This window comes from Hyla sarda, chromosome 4 (assembly GCF_029499605.1).
Source record: "Hyla sarda isolate aHylSar1 chromosome 4, aHylSar1.hap1, whole genome shotgun sequence".
In the NCBI taxonomy this organism is placed as follows: Eukaryota; Metazoa; Chordata; class Amphibia; order Anura; family Hylidae; genus Hyla; species Hyla sarda.
Window position 1 is genome coordinate 132,468,708 of NC_079192.1, and position 18,308 is coordinate 132,487,015.

At 39.5% G+C, this 18,308-nt stretch overlaps 1 protein-coding gene across 9 annotated transcripts in view; it reads right to left on the bottom strand.

The window, feature by feature from the left end:
- Positions 1 to 8,365: 8,365 nt before the first annotated feature.
- Positions 8,366 to 18,308, bottom strand: part of TM6SF1 (transmembrane 6 superfamily member 1) — a 116,418-nt gene continuing 106,475 nt past the window's right edge. For 5 of the 9 annotated variants that reach the window (XM_056572172.1, XM_056572169.1, XM_056572173.1 and 2 more), the window contains exons 7-10: positions 17,891 to 17,995; positions 14,075 to 14,167; positions 13,101 to 13,220; positions 8,367 to 9,753 (exon numbers count right to left, since the gene is read on the bottom strand). In XM_056572172.1, coding sequence (XP_056428147.1) covers positions 9,559 to 9,753; positions 13,101 to 13,220; positions 14,075 to 14,167; positions 17,891 to 17,995 — 513 coding nt within the window. In that variant the 3' untranslated portion in view covers positions 8,367 to 9,558. Of the gene's footprint in view, positions 9,754 to 13,100; positions 13,221 to 14,074; positions 14,168 to 17,890; positions 17,996 to 18,308 lie in introns of all 9 variants that reach the window. The other 4 variants (XM_056572174.1, XM_056572176.1, XM_056572175.1 and 1 more) reach the window with 1 other exon arrangement.

An 18,308-nucleotide genomic window follows, 5' to 3' on the forward strand; every position in this document is an offset into this window, starting at 1 on the left:
CTCGAATGACTTAATTAACGGTCGCAGCACGCTTTCCCCACATCGGGGAACCAATCATATGTGAACCGCGTGCGCTGTTCGGCCGGCTTCTTACATGACAGTGCGCTCAGCTTATCACCGACCGAGGCGGGACATCGCTGCCACACTTGCAGGCTGACTGATCTACAGGGTGGGCCATTTATATGGATACACCTTAATAAAATGGGAATGGTTGGTGATATTAACTTCCTGTTTGTGGCACATTAGTATATGTGAGGGGGGGGGAAACTTTTCAAGATGGGTGGTGACCATGACGGCCATTTTGAATCCAACTTTTGTTTTTTCAATAGGAAGAGGGTCATGTGACACATGAAACTTATTGGGAATTTCACAAGAAAAACAATTATGTGCTTGGTTTTAACGTAACTTTATTCTTTCATGAGTTATTTACAAGTTTCTGACCACTTATAAAATGTGTTCAATGTGCTGCCCATTGTATTGGATTGTCAATGCAACCCTCTTCTCCCACTCTTCACACACTGATAGCAACACCGCAGGAGAAATGCTAGCACAGGCTTCCAGTATCCGTAGTTTCAGGTGCTGCAGAATGGGCAAAACAAAAATTGGAACAGGAACCTCAGTTTACGCAGAAAATTTTGTTCAGTGATGAGGCAAACTTTTATGTGAATCGTGAAGTTAACAAACAAAACCACCGCTATTGGTCTGACACTAACCCACATTGGATAGATCCCTCAAAGACTGTTGGAACACAAAAATTGATGGTATAGTGTGGTATATGGGGTACAAAGATAGTGGCGCCATTCTTCATCAATGGAAACCTCAAGGCCACTGGATATGCGAAATTGCTACATGATGATGTGTTTCCCTCTTTATGCACTGAAGCTGGCACGTTCCCTGAGTTTTTCCAGCAAGATGGTGCACCACCACATTATGGGTGTCAGGTCCGAGCATTCCTAGATGAACAGTTTCCTGGAAAGTGGATTGGTCATCGTGGGCCAGGTGATTGGCCCCCAAGGTCTCCTGATCTGACCCCCTTAGACTTTTATCTTTGGGGTCATCTGAAGGCAATTGTCTATGCTGTGAAGATACGAGATGTGCAGCACCTGAAACTACGGATACTGGAAGCCTGTGCTAGCATTTCTCCTTCAATATTGCTATCAGTGTGTGAAGAGTGGGAGAAGAGGGTTGCATTGACAATCCAACACAATGGGAAGCACATTGAACACATTTTATAAGTGGTCAGAAACTTGTAAATAACTCATGAAAGAATAAAGTTATATTAATACCAAGCACATCATTGTTTTTCTTGGGAAATTCCAATAAGTTTGATGTGTCACATGACCCTCTTCCTATTGAAAAAACAAAAGTTGGATTCAAAATGGCCGCCATGGTCACCACCCATCTTGAAAAGTTTCCCCCCTCACATATACTAATGTGCCACAGACAGGAAGTTAATATCACCAACCATTCCCATTTTATTAAAGGTGTATCTATATAAATGGCCCACCCTGCAGTTTTAACCCAGTGACCTGTGCTTATCTGGAAACCTGGAGGGGCCCAGAAAAGGGATGAAAAGGACCAATATAATTTCCCATATCTTAGGTTTCAGAAATCTCATCCAGGGCAGGCTGGTATCCACACATGACAGGTACCTTGGGGAAATATAGCAATACCATTCCTGACATTAACAAAGCAGATTACCGAGAAAGAGTTGTTGATGCTCATCAGGCTGGAAAAGGTTATAAAATTATATATAAACAGTTTGGACTCCACCAATCCACAGTCAAATAGTTTTGTACAAATGAAGGAAATTCTAGATCATTATTACTTTCCCCAGGAATCCTCAACCAACAAATATTGCACCAAGAGCACTTATAGTTAGCAAGGTCTCTAAGGAACTCAAGATGACCAACCTCTAAGCAACTAAAAGCTGCCGATCTGCATTTTGTTAAAGATCACTTGGCCAAGCCAGAAGGCTATTTGAACAATGTTTTGTGGACTGATGAGAAAGGAAAGCTCTCCATTGCATATCATGGTTTGACCCTTTTTTTGCTGTTTATGGACAAGGATGGCTTTCCATACCCAACGGAGATGAGCAGCGGAACATAGAAAGGTCCCGGCTGTGCGCTCTGATTGCTAGGAGCGTGGCAGCAGTGGGGACATGGGCAGCGGCGGCGATTGAATGGAGCCTACATGCCGGACATGTCAGCTTCATTCATTCATTTGCTGCCGCCTCCGCCGACTGACATGTCCCCGCTGCTCCCCTGGGGATAAGGATAATGATATGGACACGGTGCGCTCTGGTCCTGGTGGTGAGCTCTCACAGATAAGGACGAGGGGGGGGGGTTGATAAGGAAACGGGGGCATAAGGACACTGGTGGGGGGGAATAAACTTATTTTGCACACTGGGGCCAGTAATTTATTATAAATATGCATGGGGGCATACATTTGGGGTTAACCGGCCGAGGAAAACAGAACACCAATCAAGGCAGCCTCGGTGAACAAACATACTTATAAGAAGGAGGTGTTAAAGAATGCCAAAACTCTGAGACTGGCAAAAGAAAAAAAAAAACAGCTACGCGTTGTCCACAGCATGAAGCGTACATGGCTGCCAGTGTGGACGACAGTCACGGATACATTGAAAAACTACAGCACATCTGGCCCAAGATACTGGTAATAAAAACACAAACATCCTGCAGAAAAAAATAACATATCAATTAATAAAACCTTCACAATTACAAAAGGGAGCTACTTCACTAACAAAATTAGCCTTTTAAATTAAACTTTTGTTCTAAATATTCTGAGATTTTATTCCAAAATACTTTTATTTTAGGACAATCCCATATTAAATGATCCAAGCTGGCATTGTTCCCCTCACATTTTGGACAGGATGATTTACTACTACATTTAATTTTCCACAAATATAATAGAGAATAATATGATCTGTAAATTAAACGTAACTGTAGGAATTGGAATCTTTTATTTGATGAGCAAGCAACCACATTTTGACAGAGTCTATCTTAACTAGTTTTATCTATATTACCTACAACGTTCTTCCATTTCCTTTTAAAGGGGTTATCCAGGGGGGAAAAAAAGTTTTTTTTTAATATATCTACTGGCTCCAGAAAGTTAAACAGATTTGTAAATTACTTCTATTAAAAAATCTTAATACTTTCAGTACTTATGAGCTGCTGAAGTTGATTTGTTCTTTTCTGTCTAAGTGACACCTGTCTCGGGAACTGTCCAGAGTAGAAGCAAATCTCCATAGCAAACCTATTCTGCCCTGTGCAGGTCCCGAGACAGATGTCAGCAGAGAGCACTATTGTCAGACAGAAAATAACAACTCAACTTCAGCAGCTGATAATTATTAGAAGGATTAAGATTTTTTTATAGAAGTAATTTACAAATCTGTTTAACTTTCTGGAGTCAGTTGATATATAAAAAAAAAAAAATTCCTGGATAACCCCTTTTAATTCTCTCTTGACTATCTTCTAATAATTCCCCTACCAAACTTCTATAGATATACCTTAAAGCTTTCAAAGCACCCGTGGATTCTGTGATGTAAGATATTAAGTTATGCAATTCTATAGTGAAACAATCTATTTTGGGTGCTCTTATCTGCATGTTTTACTTGTGCAAACCAAAACTCTTTATTTAACTCTAAATCCGCCTGCAACCTTAATGAGTCAAAGGATACAGGGCCTTCCTTGTGAATAACTTCTAACCACCTATTAAATTCCATAAGACTACTATTACCCCATATTGGCGTGAATTTAAAACTCCCTTTTGCTCCGATTATCTGTCTAATTTCTCTCCATACCTTAAAATTTAATTCACTCTGTGAAAAGTGGGCTAGTGCTTTATTTTGTGGTTGGGCTTCCATCAGTTCAGACCTACAACATATGAGTTAGAATTAGATTCTTCCTCCATTCTTTGATCTTCTGGACTTTTGAAGCCAGAAAATAGAACCTAAAATTGTGCAACCCCCATCCACCTTTCCCTTCTGGAAAGGTGAGATTTGCATATTTTATCCTAACACGTCTTCTGCCCCATAGTAACCTATTTATTATTTCCTCCAATCCTTTAAACCACTGAAGGGGTATCAAAGATGGAGATGCTCGAATAATATATAATACTTGTGGTAGAACTACCATCTTTATTAGTGTGGCTCTGTCTGCTTGTACTAGCGGAAGGTTACCCCAAACTATAACAGTTTTTTCTATTTTTTTTAACTAAGGGTTTTAAATTAACATCCTTAAATGCATTTTTCTCATTACCTATCTCTAAGCCCAGGTATTTTAAAGTTTCTTCTCTTCCAACAATGGAGACCCCTCGTATTGAGAGTACAGTATTTTTCTCCACCGGTAGGAGAGCAGACTTTTCCCAATTTACCTCTGTCCCTGAAACCCTACCAACATTTTTAACCTGAGTCATTACTAATGGGAACATCACCTCGGGATTACCCAAGAACAATAACAGGTCATCTGCATTTAGGGAGAATTTATTATTATCTGTCTTAATCCCAAACCCTTTAATCTGGGGAGAGGCTCTTTTAGCTGCTGCCAACAGCTCAATAAACATAAATAAGAGGGGGGGGAAGGGGGCACCCTTGTCTTGTGCCCTAGACAAGGAAAAAGACGCAGTTAGGTTACCATTAATTACAATCTGCGCCCTAGGACTATTATACAATAGTTTAATCCACTGAATAATCTTTTCACCCAAACCAAACTTGACCAGTGTCTGCCAGAGAAACCTCCATTCCACTCTCTCAAACGTCTTAGTGGCGTCTAATGACAGAGTAGAACGGAGTGGATGGCCTCCCATCTGGATACTCGCCAAAACAAGTGTCAAGTTATCATGAATCAACCTCCCCTTTACAAACCCTGACTGATCTGGGTGTATCAAACAAGGATTAACTCTAGAAAGACGCATGGTTACTACGTTGGCGAGCAGTTCACATATACATTCAGAAGTGAGATTGGTCTTAACATTGAGGGCTCAAGAACCTCATCTTGTTTTTTTCAGTATTAAGATATTGTTGGCCCCCATCATTGAGGGAGGGAGTACTGAAGTCACAAAGGATTCGTTGAAAACGACCAAAAGGATAGGAATCAGCATATCCTCCCATTCTCTGTATATCTCCCTAGGGATCCCATCTGGGTCTGGTGCAGATGATGTAGAAAAGGAATGTAATACTTGCTTAAGTTCTATTATAGAAATATCTTGTTCTACAGCTTCTTTCAAAATTTTTGCTTGACTAGGGAGGGATATGGTGGACAAATAAAAATATCTTGGTTTGGGCAATTTACTTCTGATTGTAACTGGAGGAAATAGTGGAGATTATTCTCTGCTACTTCTCAAATCTCTATCAAAGTCACCTTACCATCTGGCCTCCTTAAATTATTTATCTGGCTATTTGCTTTTTGTTATTTGCCAGCAGCCTCCCAGCTTTACCACTTTCTATAAATTGTATCTGGCCTGCAAAAAAGGATTTATGTTGGACTTTCTCATTTATAAATTTAGCTAACTGTACTTGCCCCTCTTTCATCCATCCAAAATTTTGCAAAACTCACTCCCAACCTTTTAGCCTCTGTAGTTAAAGTATTCTCTACCTTACGGAATTCTTTCTTTTTATATATTATCTCTCTAAATAGTATGCCTCTTAGGAAGGCCTTTAGTGAGTCCCATACCATTTGTATCGGGCTGAGACCCTATTTAATTCCCAATATTCCTGGATTTGGGAGGCTATCATGCTTTTGCTATCGAGAATATTCAACCAGTGAGGATTAATGGATATATTCCTACTTCTACCTAAGATACAGGGCTCAAACTCTATCTCTGATACTAACATGGAGTGGTCGGAGATAGACCTGGGCTGGTATTCAAACTTTTAAATCATTTTCATACCCAAGTTGTTACAAAGGAGTAAATCGATGCGGGAGGCTGTTTGATGTGATGATGAAAAAAACGAAAAAAGCTCTTTATGAGGATATAGTTCTCTCCACGCATCCATCCACCCAAATACTTTGATCAACTTTGCCAGAGGGGTCTGTTGAGTCATACAAACCTCCCTATTGGCCCTTTTCCTGTCTCTATTGGGGTCATTTACACAATTAAAATCCCCCCAAATTAGTGTTGGTAGCTCTCTCCTCCCTGCTGCAAAGTTAATCAGCTCCAATAATGGGGCACTAGAGAATGGGGGGGGGGGGGGGAATGTAAAAAAAGGCCAGAATTAGTTCACAGTTATTTATTTTTGCATGAAGAAAAATATATTGTCACCAATTATCAGTAAGTTTCCCCAAAATTACTAAATTAATACTTCTATGACTAAGTATAGAGACTCCTGATGAAAAAGTGAAAGTGAAGAATAATGTTTGCCCATCTCCTTTTTAATCTTCCACAAGAATCTTTAGTAATGGGGGATTCTACCAAGCAGACCACTGCCGGCAGAAAGTTTTGTACTCAATCAAAAACAGCTAGCCTTTTACATCCGTCTCCCATCCCCCTAACATTCCACAATTTTTTTTTTTATAAAAAGACATTCTGACTCAGGGTACCCCTCCCCCCACTGCGTTATCCGTACATAATACAGATCTCTATCTATGCCATTTTGCTTCTCCCCCCCCCCATCCCCACCACCCACTACATTATAGTGGCTGCTTGACCATCCAATCCAAAAGAATAGATTTGTCTCCTTATAAGTGATCTTCAATTTAGCTGGGTAGATCACAGAAAAGGGAATTTTTTCCTCCTGCAAAGATTTTTTCACCTCTTTAAAAGAAGCATGCACTAATTGCGTCATTCTAGAAAAATCTGGAAACACCATTATACCATTATACATTATATGCTAAAGACCCTTTCTCCCTTGCAAGTTTCAATAGCAAGGCTCGGTCAGATGAATATAAAAATGTCATTAAAAATTGTTCTAGGGGGACCACCCGGGGGAGGCCTTTTTGTGTGTACCCTGTAGACTCTTTCCAGAGCAAACATTGTATGGAACAGTGCAGGGTCAAATGTCTCTTGAATCCATTTCAAACAAAAGGATTTAATATCTTCTCCCTCTGCATATTCTGACAATCCTAATAATCTGATGTTATTCAGTCTGGAGCGATCTTCCATATCTGTTATTTTTTCCTGTAATTTATTAATCTCCCTCCTTGAGGCAGCAGGTTCAGTCCGCAAAGTCGTCACCTCATTCTCTGTCAGGGGGGATTTTGATTCAATTTGTGAAGTAGGTTCTCTTATTTTGCTGACCTCATCCCGGATTATCATAATTTCTGAGGATAAAGGTTACCCAACGATGTATTGCACTGTTGCACTTCTTTCAATATAGTGTCCAGTACCCTGGTGCTTTCCCCTCCATCCTCCTCTTCACTGCCACCCCCCTCCGCCAATACCAAGAATCTTGGCCCAGTAGTGATTAACGGTATATTGGGTGAGGGTCCTTTGTTACTACGTGTTTTCACTGCTCCTGGAGGGGTCTTTAGATATTAATAAATCTTACCAGAAGAAGGAGGAATCAGTATTTTAGAGGGACTACTGCCAGAAGAGCGTCTCAGAGTTTTTTGGTGGCATCCTTGTAATTAGTAGTTCACCCTTTATTAGTCCTCACCATACCCTTATACTGAGAGAGAATGAGGGAAATAATAAGGAAAAAGTCTTATTTGGATGTTCTTGATGGAAGTTGCAGTTAATTCTTTATAGACATTAAATTCTCTCACAGTTCTTATGGTGCGGCGACTCTTCTATTGGGAACCACTTAGAAATGTATATCTGTTTATTCCGCACCGGATCTGTCCGCCAGATCAAGGAGAAGGAGATAAAAATACTCTTACTTTAAATGTAATAGCAATTACGGTTATAGCTTTCCTGTGTAAAAAATACACTCACAGTTCACAGTGCAGCCGCTTTTAGGTAGCACACTGTGTAGCAACCAATGAATGCCATACACTTCACCATCAGATTAAGTCTTAAAGCACCAAACTACTAGGAAACAGGGAAAAAGATAGAAGAATGGTGTTTCTTTTACAGACTTTGGTCAGAGAGTGGTCAGATGTTATGATTATTAGAGGGCCTAGCCAGTTCACTCACAGTTCCTGCAATGCTGCCTTAACTTGAAGTTCAACCGATTCAGGTAGCCATCCCACTTAAAAGCGGGTAATAAAGTAGAGGGGTACACAGTCTATTAAGGATGCTACGGCCGGAGCTCCACATCCGTTTTCTAACCCTCCAAATAGCCAAATTCATGCCAGGCTACCCATAAAGGGATAAAACAAAAAATAATATATATATATATATATATATATTTATATATATATATATATATATATATATATATATGCAGTGGTGCCCTATTGTCCAGCAACCCATGCCTTCCGCCTCTTCGGTGGTTGCACAAGGATCTCTATCAGGAAAGATACCATATAAAGTTTCAGGTACAAAACATCTTGTAAAAGTTCTTACTGTTTGCTGGCGGTGGGGGGCGAATTGATCGTACTTTGCCCCGTGCTGCCAACCGGTGGTGCTACAGGTGGCTGTACCCTCACCCAGGCCACGGGGCTTTGCCACGCCGGGGCACATGACCTCCTCCGGCCAATAATACAGCAGGAGATACCAACTAGTATGCCGTTACCAGGGGGGGAAAGGGCAGCCGCCGGGCGACAGCTAGCCCGGCAACCCACTTCCGCTACTCTTGTGCCTCCCAGTCTCCTTTCATTGTTCGCTCCCAGTGGAGAGCCACCGGGCCGACACACTCCATTGTCATTGTCAGCCACGCATCAATCCCGGGTCCACAGCATCGATCTTCCCCCAGACGAGGAGGCTCCATTTCGAGAACGCCGGGTAGATTCTGGGCGGGCAGGGAGGGGTAGAAAGTCCCACAGCTTGTTCCTATGGCATGATGTCTCCACCCATCCCCCTTTTTTTGTTTAGTTCCAATACACACAAATGGAATAAACATGTGTATAGCAAAACATGTGTTACTGCAATCCTTTTCTGTTAGAAATACTTCAGGGGTGCCAACATTTACGGCCATGGCTGTATTTTTGTATAATTTGGTTCTTTTATCTACTTTTAGGACTAGTGTTAAAATCCGATGTAGTTATTAACATAAGGGTCTGCAGGGCTCCTGTAAGCATCAATTCCCCTTCATTGTTTTACACAGACACAGTTTGTCTGTATAGGTGCAGCTCTTGGTACTGCAGATGAATCCCACTATTTAGTCATACATACCGGTAACATCTTTAAGGTTGAGATAATTTCCATTCTGTTCTGATAAAAGCTTTTTTAATAGAGCCACTCACAGTGTAAACAAAGGCATTAGGAAATACAAGGTCTCACACATACTTATATGCACGTGACCTTACTATCTCTTTGTCTTGCTATAAGACAAGATTATAATAGTGTCAGTTAAACCACTCACATTAGGTTAAGTAGTGGGTTCCAAAAATTAAGCAAGAATCTTAAAGTAGAAAACAGAATTATACAAAGTACCCAAATGTCAAAGATGTCACATTTTTCGTTCTGTAAGTGTCCATATTATCAGTATCTTATTATTCTTCAGTTAGTTTTGGCCCCTGGATTTTTCATTTTTACAAAAAATTCTGGCTGGTTTACACAACGATGAGCTAATATCTGTGGAAAAATCCCAAAAAGAAAATTTGCTATTAAAACCAAAAGTCTTGCTTCATCTGGAACTCGGTAGATGTAAGGAGTCCTTGCATGAAGGGATGCACCAATGTGAGAAAACTGTGCCTGCAGAATGGAAAGGAAAGTGTGGTCAACAATCACAAGTCAATATTGGATGGAGATTCAAGTGCAACATGTCAAGATCCTCACCACTGGGGCATACTCCATTGCCCTGTCCTTATATATCATCTAGACTGTTAAAGGGTATGTATCAGTCATCAACCCCTTAAGGACCAGGCCAATTTTATTTTAGTTTTTTCCTCCTCGTCTTTTAAAAATCTCTTTTCTCTCTTTTATATTTCCATCCACAGACCCATATAAGGGATAGTTTTTTTGCATGACCAATTGTACTCTGCAATGACATTTCTCATTTTACCATAAAATGTATGGCACAACCAAAAAATATTATTTATGCGGGGGAAATTGAAAAAAAAAGTGCAGTTTAAAAGTTATGCACTGTTTCTGACAAAGGGCAAATTACTGGCCAGAAATGTTTTGTGTTGTGCTACAATAAAGATTACTGTACTAACTAAAAAAAACAGAGGACAGTCTGGTCCTTTTAAAGTCCAGTGCCACTATCAACTTCAACTTTTTATCCTCGTATCTTATTGTTGTACCGGCCTTTCTTAAGAGGGGTCTGGATAAAGTACGGCTGCAGGATCTGAATATACTACCTAACGCTCATATAGACGTTTTGCTCTGAGCGCAACGTGAATTGGTGAGTTTCTTTTTCCTCCACTTAATATTTACTATTATTCAAATAGTAAATTTAAATGATGATAATGCTTACATGATTTTCTATTATTGTACCACTTTAAAGAAATCTCAGACTTTTTTAGGAAAATTACCCTATTTTGACCACCTATAACTTTCATATTTTTCTGTATACAGGGCGGTATGATGGATAATTCTTTGCTATGTGATCTGTAATTTTAGTGGTACCACTTTTGCTTGTATTTAATTTTTTGCTAACTTTTTATTATTTTTTATAAAATGTAACAAAAATGCAGCAATTTTGTAGTTAATTTTTTTTTTTTTTTTACGTTTCCGCCGTTCACCATACGGGATCTTTTACAATATATTTTGTTAGTTCGGACATTTATGTTTATTAATATAATAATATAATATAAAAAATTTGTAACGCTTTTTTGGGGTAAAATAGGAAAAAGGGGTAATTATAATTTTTATTGGAGGAGAGGCAATTTAATTTTTTTTTTTTTAAACAATTTTTTTTTTACACTTTTGTAGTCCCCATAGGGGACTATTTATAGCAATCATTAGATTGCATATACTGAACAGTGCTATGCATAGGCATAGCATTGATCAGTATTATCGGTGATCTTCTGCTCTGGTTTGCTCGATCTCGGACCAGAGCAGAAGACCCCAGGATGACAGCCGGAGCAGGTAAGGGGACCTTCGGTCGCCATGTTGGATGATCGGATCCCTGCGGCAGCGCCGCAGGCAATCTGATCATCCATTTAAACAACCGCATTACCGCAGATGCCGTGATGTGTAATGCCGTGATAGCTGATGTCCGCCATTACAGGTTGGTCACTGGCTGCTGATAGCAGCCAGGACCTGCTGTGCATAATGCGAGCAGGATGTAAATGTATGTCCTGGTGTGTTAAAGTGTACCTGTCGCCAACAAAAACTTTTGATATAATGTAGATAATATTTGTAATATACATTGATTAAAAAATTTGTATATTTTTGGGTGAAAAAATTCTGTCCATGCAGCTATTAGTGTCCATGAGGAGTCCAAATTCAGGAAGTGAGGGCGGGACAAGCAGGGCTCTGTGCAGACTCCTGGTTTGTCAATCATCCTGCTGTGTGAGCAGGGAGCATGTCATAGAGCCTAAGTGTGCAGAGCCCTGCTTGTCCTCAGTGCACAGAGCCCTGCTTGTCCTCAGTGCACAGAGCCCTGCTTGTCCTCAGTGCACAGAGCCCTGCTTGTCCTCAGTGCACAGAGCCCTGCTTGTCCTCAGTGCACAGAGCCCTGCTTGTCCTCCGTGTACAGAGCCCTGCTTGTCCTCCGTGTACAGAGCCCTGATTGTTCTCAGTGCACAGAGCCCCGCTTGTCCTCACTGTACAGAGCCCTGCTTGTCCTCACTGTACAGAGCCCTGCTTGTCCACCCTCACTTCCTGTATTTGGACTCATCATAGAGACACACAAACAATTGCTGTAAGGACAAAAATATACACATTTTTTAACCAATGTATATTACAGATATCCATATAATGGTATTATCTACATTATATAAAAAGTTTTTTTTAACGACAGGTACACTTCAAGTACCACCGCATCAGGACGTACATTTAAGTCCATTGTCCTTAAGAGGTTAATATGTTACATGATGAACATGTGGAAAATGCTATTGCAGTGTGCCAATAATGTGTCCTTTATTATGTGTTTTAGACAGATTTTACGCCTACCCTGAAAAAAAAAAAAGTTTTAGAGTGTGATAAATATTCCTTCCATGCCATTCTAGCAAATGTGTGCTAAATCCTAAATTCAATTTACAATTTTGTTTCTGAAAAGAAAGAAATGCTAATATAAGCTATAGTCTTTACTTGCCTGGCAAGCTTTATGCATGAAGACATTCATTATTATAAGAAACATAGGCTGTGCTCGCATGCAGCCAAGAATTTCAACTGCAGCTATTGCCTAAAAAATCTGCTGAAAAATGTGTTACATTAATTTTTCTTTGGATTTCACTTCCTCACTTCCAAGGTCCTGTACTGTGCAGAATCCACACTGAAAAACTGCAACAAATATGCCATCTGCAAAATAGCCTTAAAGGGGTACTCCTGTGGAAAACTTTTTTTTTAAATTAACTGGTGCCAGAAAGTTAAACAGATTTGTAAATTACTTCTATTAAAAAATCTTAATCTTTCCAATAATTTTTAGGGTCTGTACACTACAGAGGAAATGGTTTTCTTTTTGGATTACAGAGCTCTCTGCTGACATCATGACCACAGTGCTCTCTGCTGACATCTCTGTCCATTTTAGGAACTGTCCAGAGCAGCATATGTTTGTATGGGGATTTTCTCCTATTCTGGACAGTTCTTAAAATTGACAGAGATGTCAGCAGAGAGCACTGTAGTCATGGTGTCAGCAGAGAGCACTGTTACAAAAAGAAAATAAATTCCTCTGTAGTATACAGACCCTAAAAAGTATTGGAAAGATTACGATTTATTAATAGAAGTCATTTACAAATCTGTTTAACTTTCTGGCACCAGTTGATTTAAAAAAAAAAGTTTTCCACGGGAGTACCCCTTTAACATCTCTGTAATGAGTAACTACAACGGGAGACACAGTTTAGTCAGGAGTAATAAGTAAAATGTATTCTGTCATGAATATTATTGTCTTGCCAAAATTCTCTTATATTTATTAAGTGTTATATTCACAATACCTGAGCCAATCCACCAGCATAAATAAGGGTCAGATCTGGCATCCATGTGCATCCAGGAACGAGGAGACCATACAGAATGATAAGATGGTAAGGAACAGAATAGAACATATAGACCAGCATCTGCAAGTCAAACACAAACATACTCTGAGAACACAGTGGAACCTCAAATACTAAGTACACTTAAATCCCAAGATTAAAAGTTATCCCCTATCAATAGCTGTCTCCTCCTTGACAAGAATGGAGGCCCTTTGTCCTTCAAGTCAATGCATTGATTAGGTTCTAGCATTATTGAGCTACATTAGCTGTCCCTGTACTTGCCTGTGACACGGAGAAAACATAGCCTCGGAGGATTTCTTTTTGGACAGTGCAGAGCTTTGATTTTCAGCAGGAAACAATTGAAACCAGAGAACTCCATTTATTGCAGAGGCATATACAGAAAAACCTAAAGTATCTCTGGGAATCTCACTAACACATCTTCTGGCCTCTTACTTCCATGTAACTGTCATTTTACATGGGAAGATAAATTGTTTACATTTGTATTTTATACTTTTAATTATTTGGAGGCTTTCGAATGAACAGTCCCTCTTTTCGTTGTATAGTTGTGTAGTTCTTTTCTGTCTGACCACAGTGCTCTCTGCTGACACCTCTGTCTATGTCAGGAACTGTCCAGAGTACAATCAAATCCTCATAGCAAACCTATCCTGCTCTGGACAGTTCCTGACATGGACAGAGGTGTAGGCAGAGCAGAGAGCACTGTGGTCAGACAGAAAAGAACTTTACAACTTCCTGTAAAGCATACAGCAGCTGATAGGTACTGGAAGGATTAAGATTTTTAAATAGAAGTAATTTACAAATCTGTTTAACTTCCTGGCACCAGTTTATTTAACTAATTTAATTTAATTTACAGAAAGAAAACATACTTTTGTAGAGAATGTTCAGTAATGGATATAATTAGGGTATATTTAACTGATTACCTGGAGTTTGGGGTAGGCAGCAGGGTCTTTTATATAAGGCTCTTGAAATTGTATATATAATCGACATAGATCAGAAGGGCAGTCTAACGCAATCTGTGGACCGGGGTAAAATTCACACATATTAACCATTTGCAATTTTTCCTTCAAAATTCATTTTTCTCCAGATTTTCATCACAATAATAATGAGCTTATTTACTAAATACCACTGATATAACCTGGTGACACTGAATAAATAATCTGTGATAGGTCTCTATAGGGCAGCATTAGTGACTGCCAGTAGAAAGCTGAGACATCTTTAGTCATTCACCAGTAGTCAAACCGCTGACCACCAAGCTCTACCTGGTACATATATGCAGCTATGGTAGATTTCTATTGGGCTGCATCGGCTGTCACTAGGGAATCACTGACCACCTTGAAGTTCCACCTAGTACATATATGTGGTTTACCACCTGAAACTGGTGTATTGTGATGTTGTGGGTAACCCCTACAGACTTGCGTTGATAAAGCTAGGGGCCTTGTGTTCCCTGTCTTCTCAAAGATGATACAAATGCACAAAGTCCACTAAAATGATGAATTTACAATAACTTTACTTGCAAGAGGTACTAATGCCTGACATTTACAGAATCATATTCAGATATAGAAATTGAAGTGGTTTTCACAATGAGGCATCGCTTGAAGTAAACTGAAAGTCTGTTACTCTAGCTCTCTACGTCTAGTGGTTACAACACCTACAAAGTCTATTAACCCTTTCAACCGTGGCTCTCTATGTACAATGCCTCAAATCTTACTAATGACAGCAAGATGCTAAAATTCCCCAGAGCCATGTTGCCTAACTGTATGTAAACTGTAGCTACATACATAAACACAAAAAGGACACCAAACTATTAGAGAATATACAGTAGCACAAGAAATCCAATTTCCACATCAAGGCGCCATGTACAGTATAAACACAGAAAATATCCACCCTAAATCTCAATAATATCAGCCTCTATGCTGATATGATTTCTTGTTAAATGTAACTATTGGTGTGGACGGTGATTATCCCAATTAATTGCAACATTTATTAAAAAAACAAATACATATCAAACAAATGTAGTGTTTTGTATATATTTGGTTCATATGTATTTTTTTTATTGTAATTAATCATACTCTCTATGTAAAATCACTCAAACTTACTAATAACAGCATGATGCTAACATTTTCCACATCTATGTTGCCTATCTGTATGTAAACTGTAGCTATATACATAATAAACACAAAAAAGGACACCAAACAATTAGAGAATATACAGTAGCACATGGAATCCAATTTCCACATCAAAGTAACATGTACAGTATAAACACGGAAAATATCCAGTCTAAATAATCTCAGCCTCTATGCTGATATGATTTCTTGTTAAATGTAACTATTGGTGTGGATGGTGATTATCGCAACTTAATTGCAACGATTATTAAACCCTTAAGGACTTTCCATTTTTGTACTTTCGTGTTTTCCTCCTCACCTTTTAAAAATCATAACCCTTACAACTTTGCACCTACAGACTCATATAATGACTTATTTTTTGAGACCCCAATTGTACTTTGTAATGACATCAGTCATTTTACCAAGAAATCTACGAAATCTAAGAAATCTACGACAAAACAGAAAAAAAAATTTGTGGGACCAAATTGAAAACCCCCCCGCCATTTTGTAACTTTTGGGCGCTTCCGTTTCTACGCAGTGGACTTATCTGTATTCCTTAGGTCCATATGATTAAAATAATACCAAACTTATATAGGTTTGATTTTGTTTTACTTCTGGTGAAAATGATAACTATTTGCACGAAAAGTAGTACGTTTAACCCTTTAACCTCTTAAGGACGTAGGGTATACCTGTACGCCCTATGCCAGGTCCCGGTGTTTAAAACAGGGTCACACCGTGACCCCGCATCACACCGGGTCGGTCCCGGCTGCTATTCATAGCCGGGAACCTGGGCTAACAGCGCGCGGCACCAATCGTTGTGCAGCGTGCGATTAACCCTTCAGATGCGGCGATCAAAGTTGACCACCGCGTCTGAAAGTGAAAGTAAACGCTTCCCGGCAGCTCAGTCGGGCTGATCGGGACATCGCGATAATATCGCAATGTCCCGATCAGCTAGGACGCGAGCGGAGGTCCCCTTACCTGTCTCCGCCGCGTCCGATCTTGGTTTGATTGCTCCAAGCCTGAGCTACAGTCTTGAGCAATCGAGCCCCTATCTCGCTGATCCATGCAAAGCTATGGCTTTGCAGGGATCAGCATAAGAGATCATTGAGCTATAGCACTGCAAAAAAAAAAGTGGAAAAAAAAAGTTAACAAAGGTCATTTAACCCCTTCCCTAATAACATTTTTTCCCATAAAAAAAACTGTGTAAATAAAAATATAACATATGTGGTATCGCCGCATGCGGAAATGACCGAACTATACAAATATATCAATTATAAGTCGCACAGTCAATGGCGTACGCGCAAAAAAATAGCAAAGTCAAAAATAGCGTATTTTTGGTCACTTTTTATATCATGAAAAAATGAATAAGAAGCGAACAAAGAGTCTGATCTATACAAAAATGATAACAATAAAAACTTCAGAACACGGCGCCTACGCGGAAAAATAAAAAAGTTATAGGGGTTAGAAGATGAGAATTTTTAACATATAAATTTTCCTGCATGAAGTTATGATTTTTTTCCTAAGTACGACAATATCCAACCTATATAAGTAGGGTATCATTTTAACCGTAGTCCTAGCTGATCGGGACATCGCGATTTTATCGCGATAGTCCCAATCAGCCCGACTGAGCTGCCGGTAAGCTTTTACTTTCGTTTTAGACACGACGATCAACTTTGATCGCCGCGTCTGAAGGGTTAATCGCGCAGCACAACGATCTGTGCTGCATGCTATTAGCCCAGGGTCCCGGCTATGATAAGCCGCCGGGACCGACCCGGTATGATGCGGTGTCACGACGTGACCCTGTTTTAAATACTGGAACAGGTACGCCCTGTGTCCTTAAGAGGTTAAAAATGTCATCTTCTGACCCCTATAACTTTTTTATTTTTCTGCAGTATAAGGGCTAATTTTTTCCACCATGATCTGAAGTTTTTATCTGTACTATTTTTTGTTTTGATGGGACTTTTTGATCGCTTTTTATAAAAAAAATTTATGGTATACAAAGTGACCAAAAATATGCAATTTTTTAGATAGTAGTAGCCTCCCCTGTAGTACCTCTGGCACTTACTATGGCTGCTTTCTCTATAAAATGTTTCCACTCCGCTTGGAGGAGCATGTGACATAAACAGCATTCTGCTTCCTTCAAAGCGATACACTGCGCTTGAGCATAGAGCACAGGCACAGTGGAGAAGGTAGAGTGACATGTATATTATATGCTCCTCCATGATATGTTCCAAACAGAAGAGCGGAGTTTCAACATTTTATAGAGAATGGGGCTGTAGTGTGTAAGTGCTGCTTCATTAATTGCACAATCAATTAAATTAGTTGTGCTAAAAGAATGGACTTTAACAATGTTATTTGCATGCTTATTTGACAGCCCCATGATATAAATATATACAGATACATATATACACACACTTTTTTGTAAGTAGGATATTAGAGTTAAACACACAAAGGATCTTTTTATACATTTTGCATGGCATGTTAATACAACTTTGTTGAAAGGGGGAAAAAAACAAAAGGTAATAAGTTATAAATAACTGTGTTCAATTTCCATTTTTCACTCTGCACCTATTGAAGTGTCTTCATCGAACAAAGTACTAGGCACACTATAAAGGGGTACTGTAGCTAACTCACCATTCCTCTGAATATACAGAAGATAGTTGCAGCAATTAGGTACATGGCCAGCATTAGGTCAGACGGTCTGCGAAATATATTTTTTTGCTGAATATTTTGGATCACCTGCAGAAAACAACATAAGGCTTACAAGTAATATCCTGATCCAGAGTAATGAATATTTCATACTACGGCTTCTATGTCCTGGAAGTGAGTGATGTAAAAGCCTCTTTGGTTGTCAATCATGCTTGCAGAGCGTGATTACAGACAGAGAGCCATAACTAGTTATGGTTTGTTCTCCGCTGCAATGACTATTTAGGAGTCATTAGCATAACCCACATGCCAGATTAAAAGTATTTTGTTCGCCATTTAGACTACTTACTTTAAGCAAGAAAGACATGATAGTAAATCTTATTAAAGGGGTACTCAGCTGCTCAGT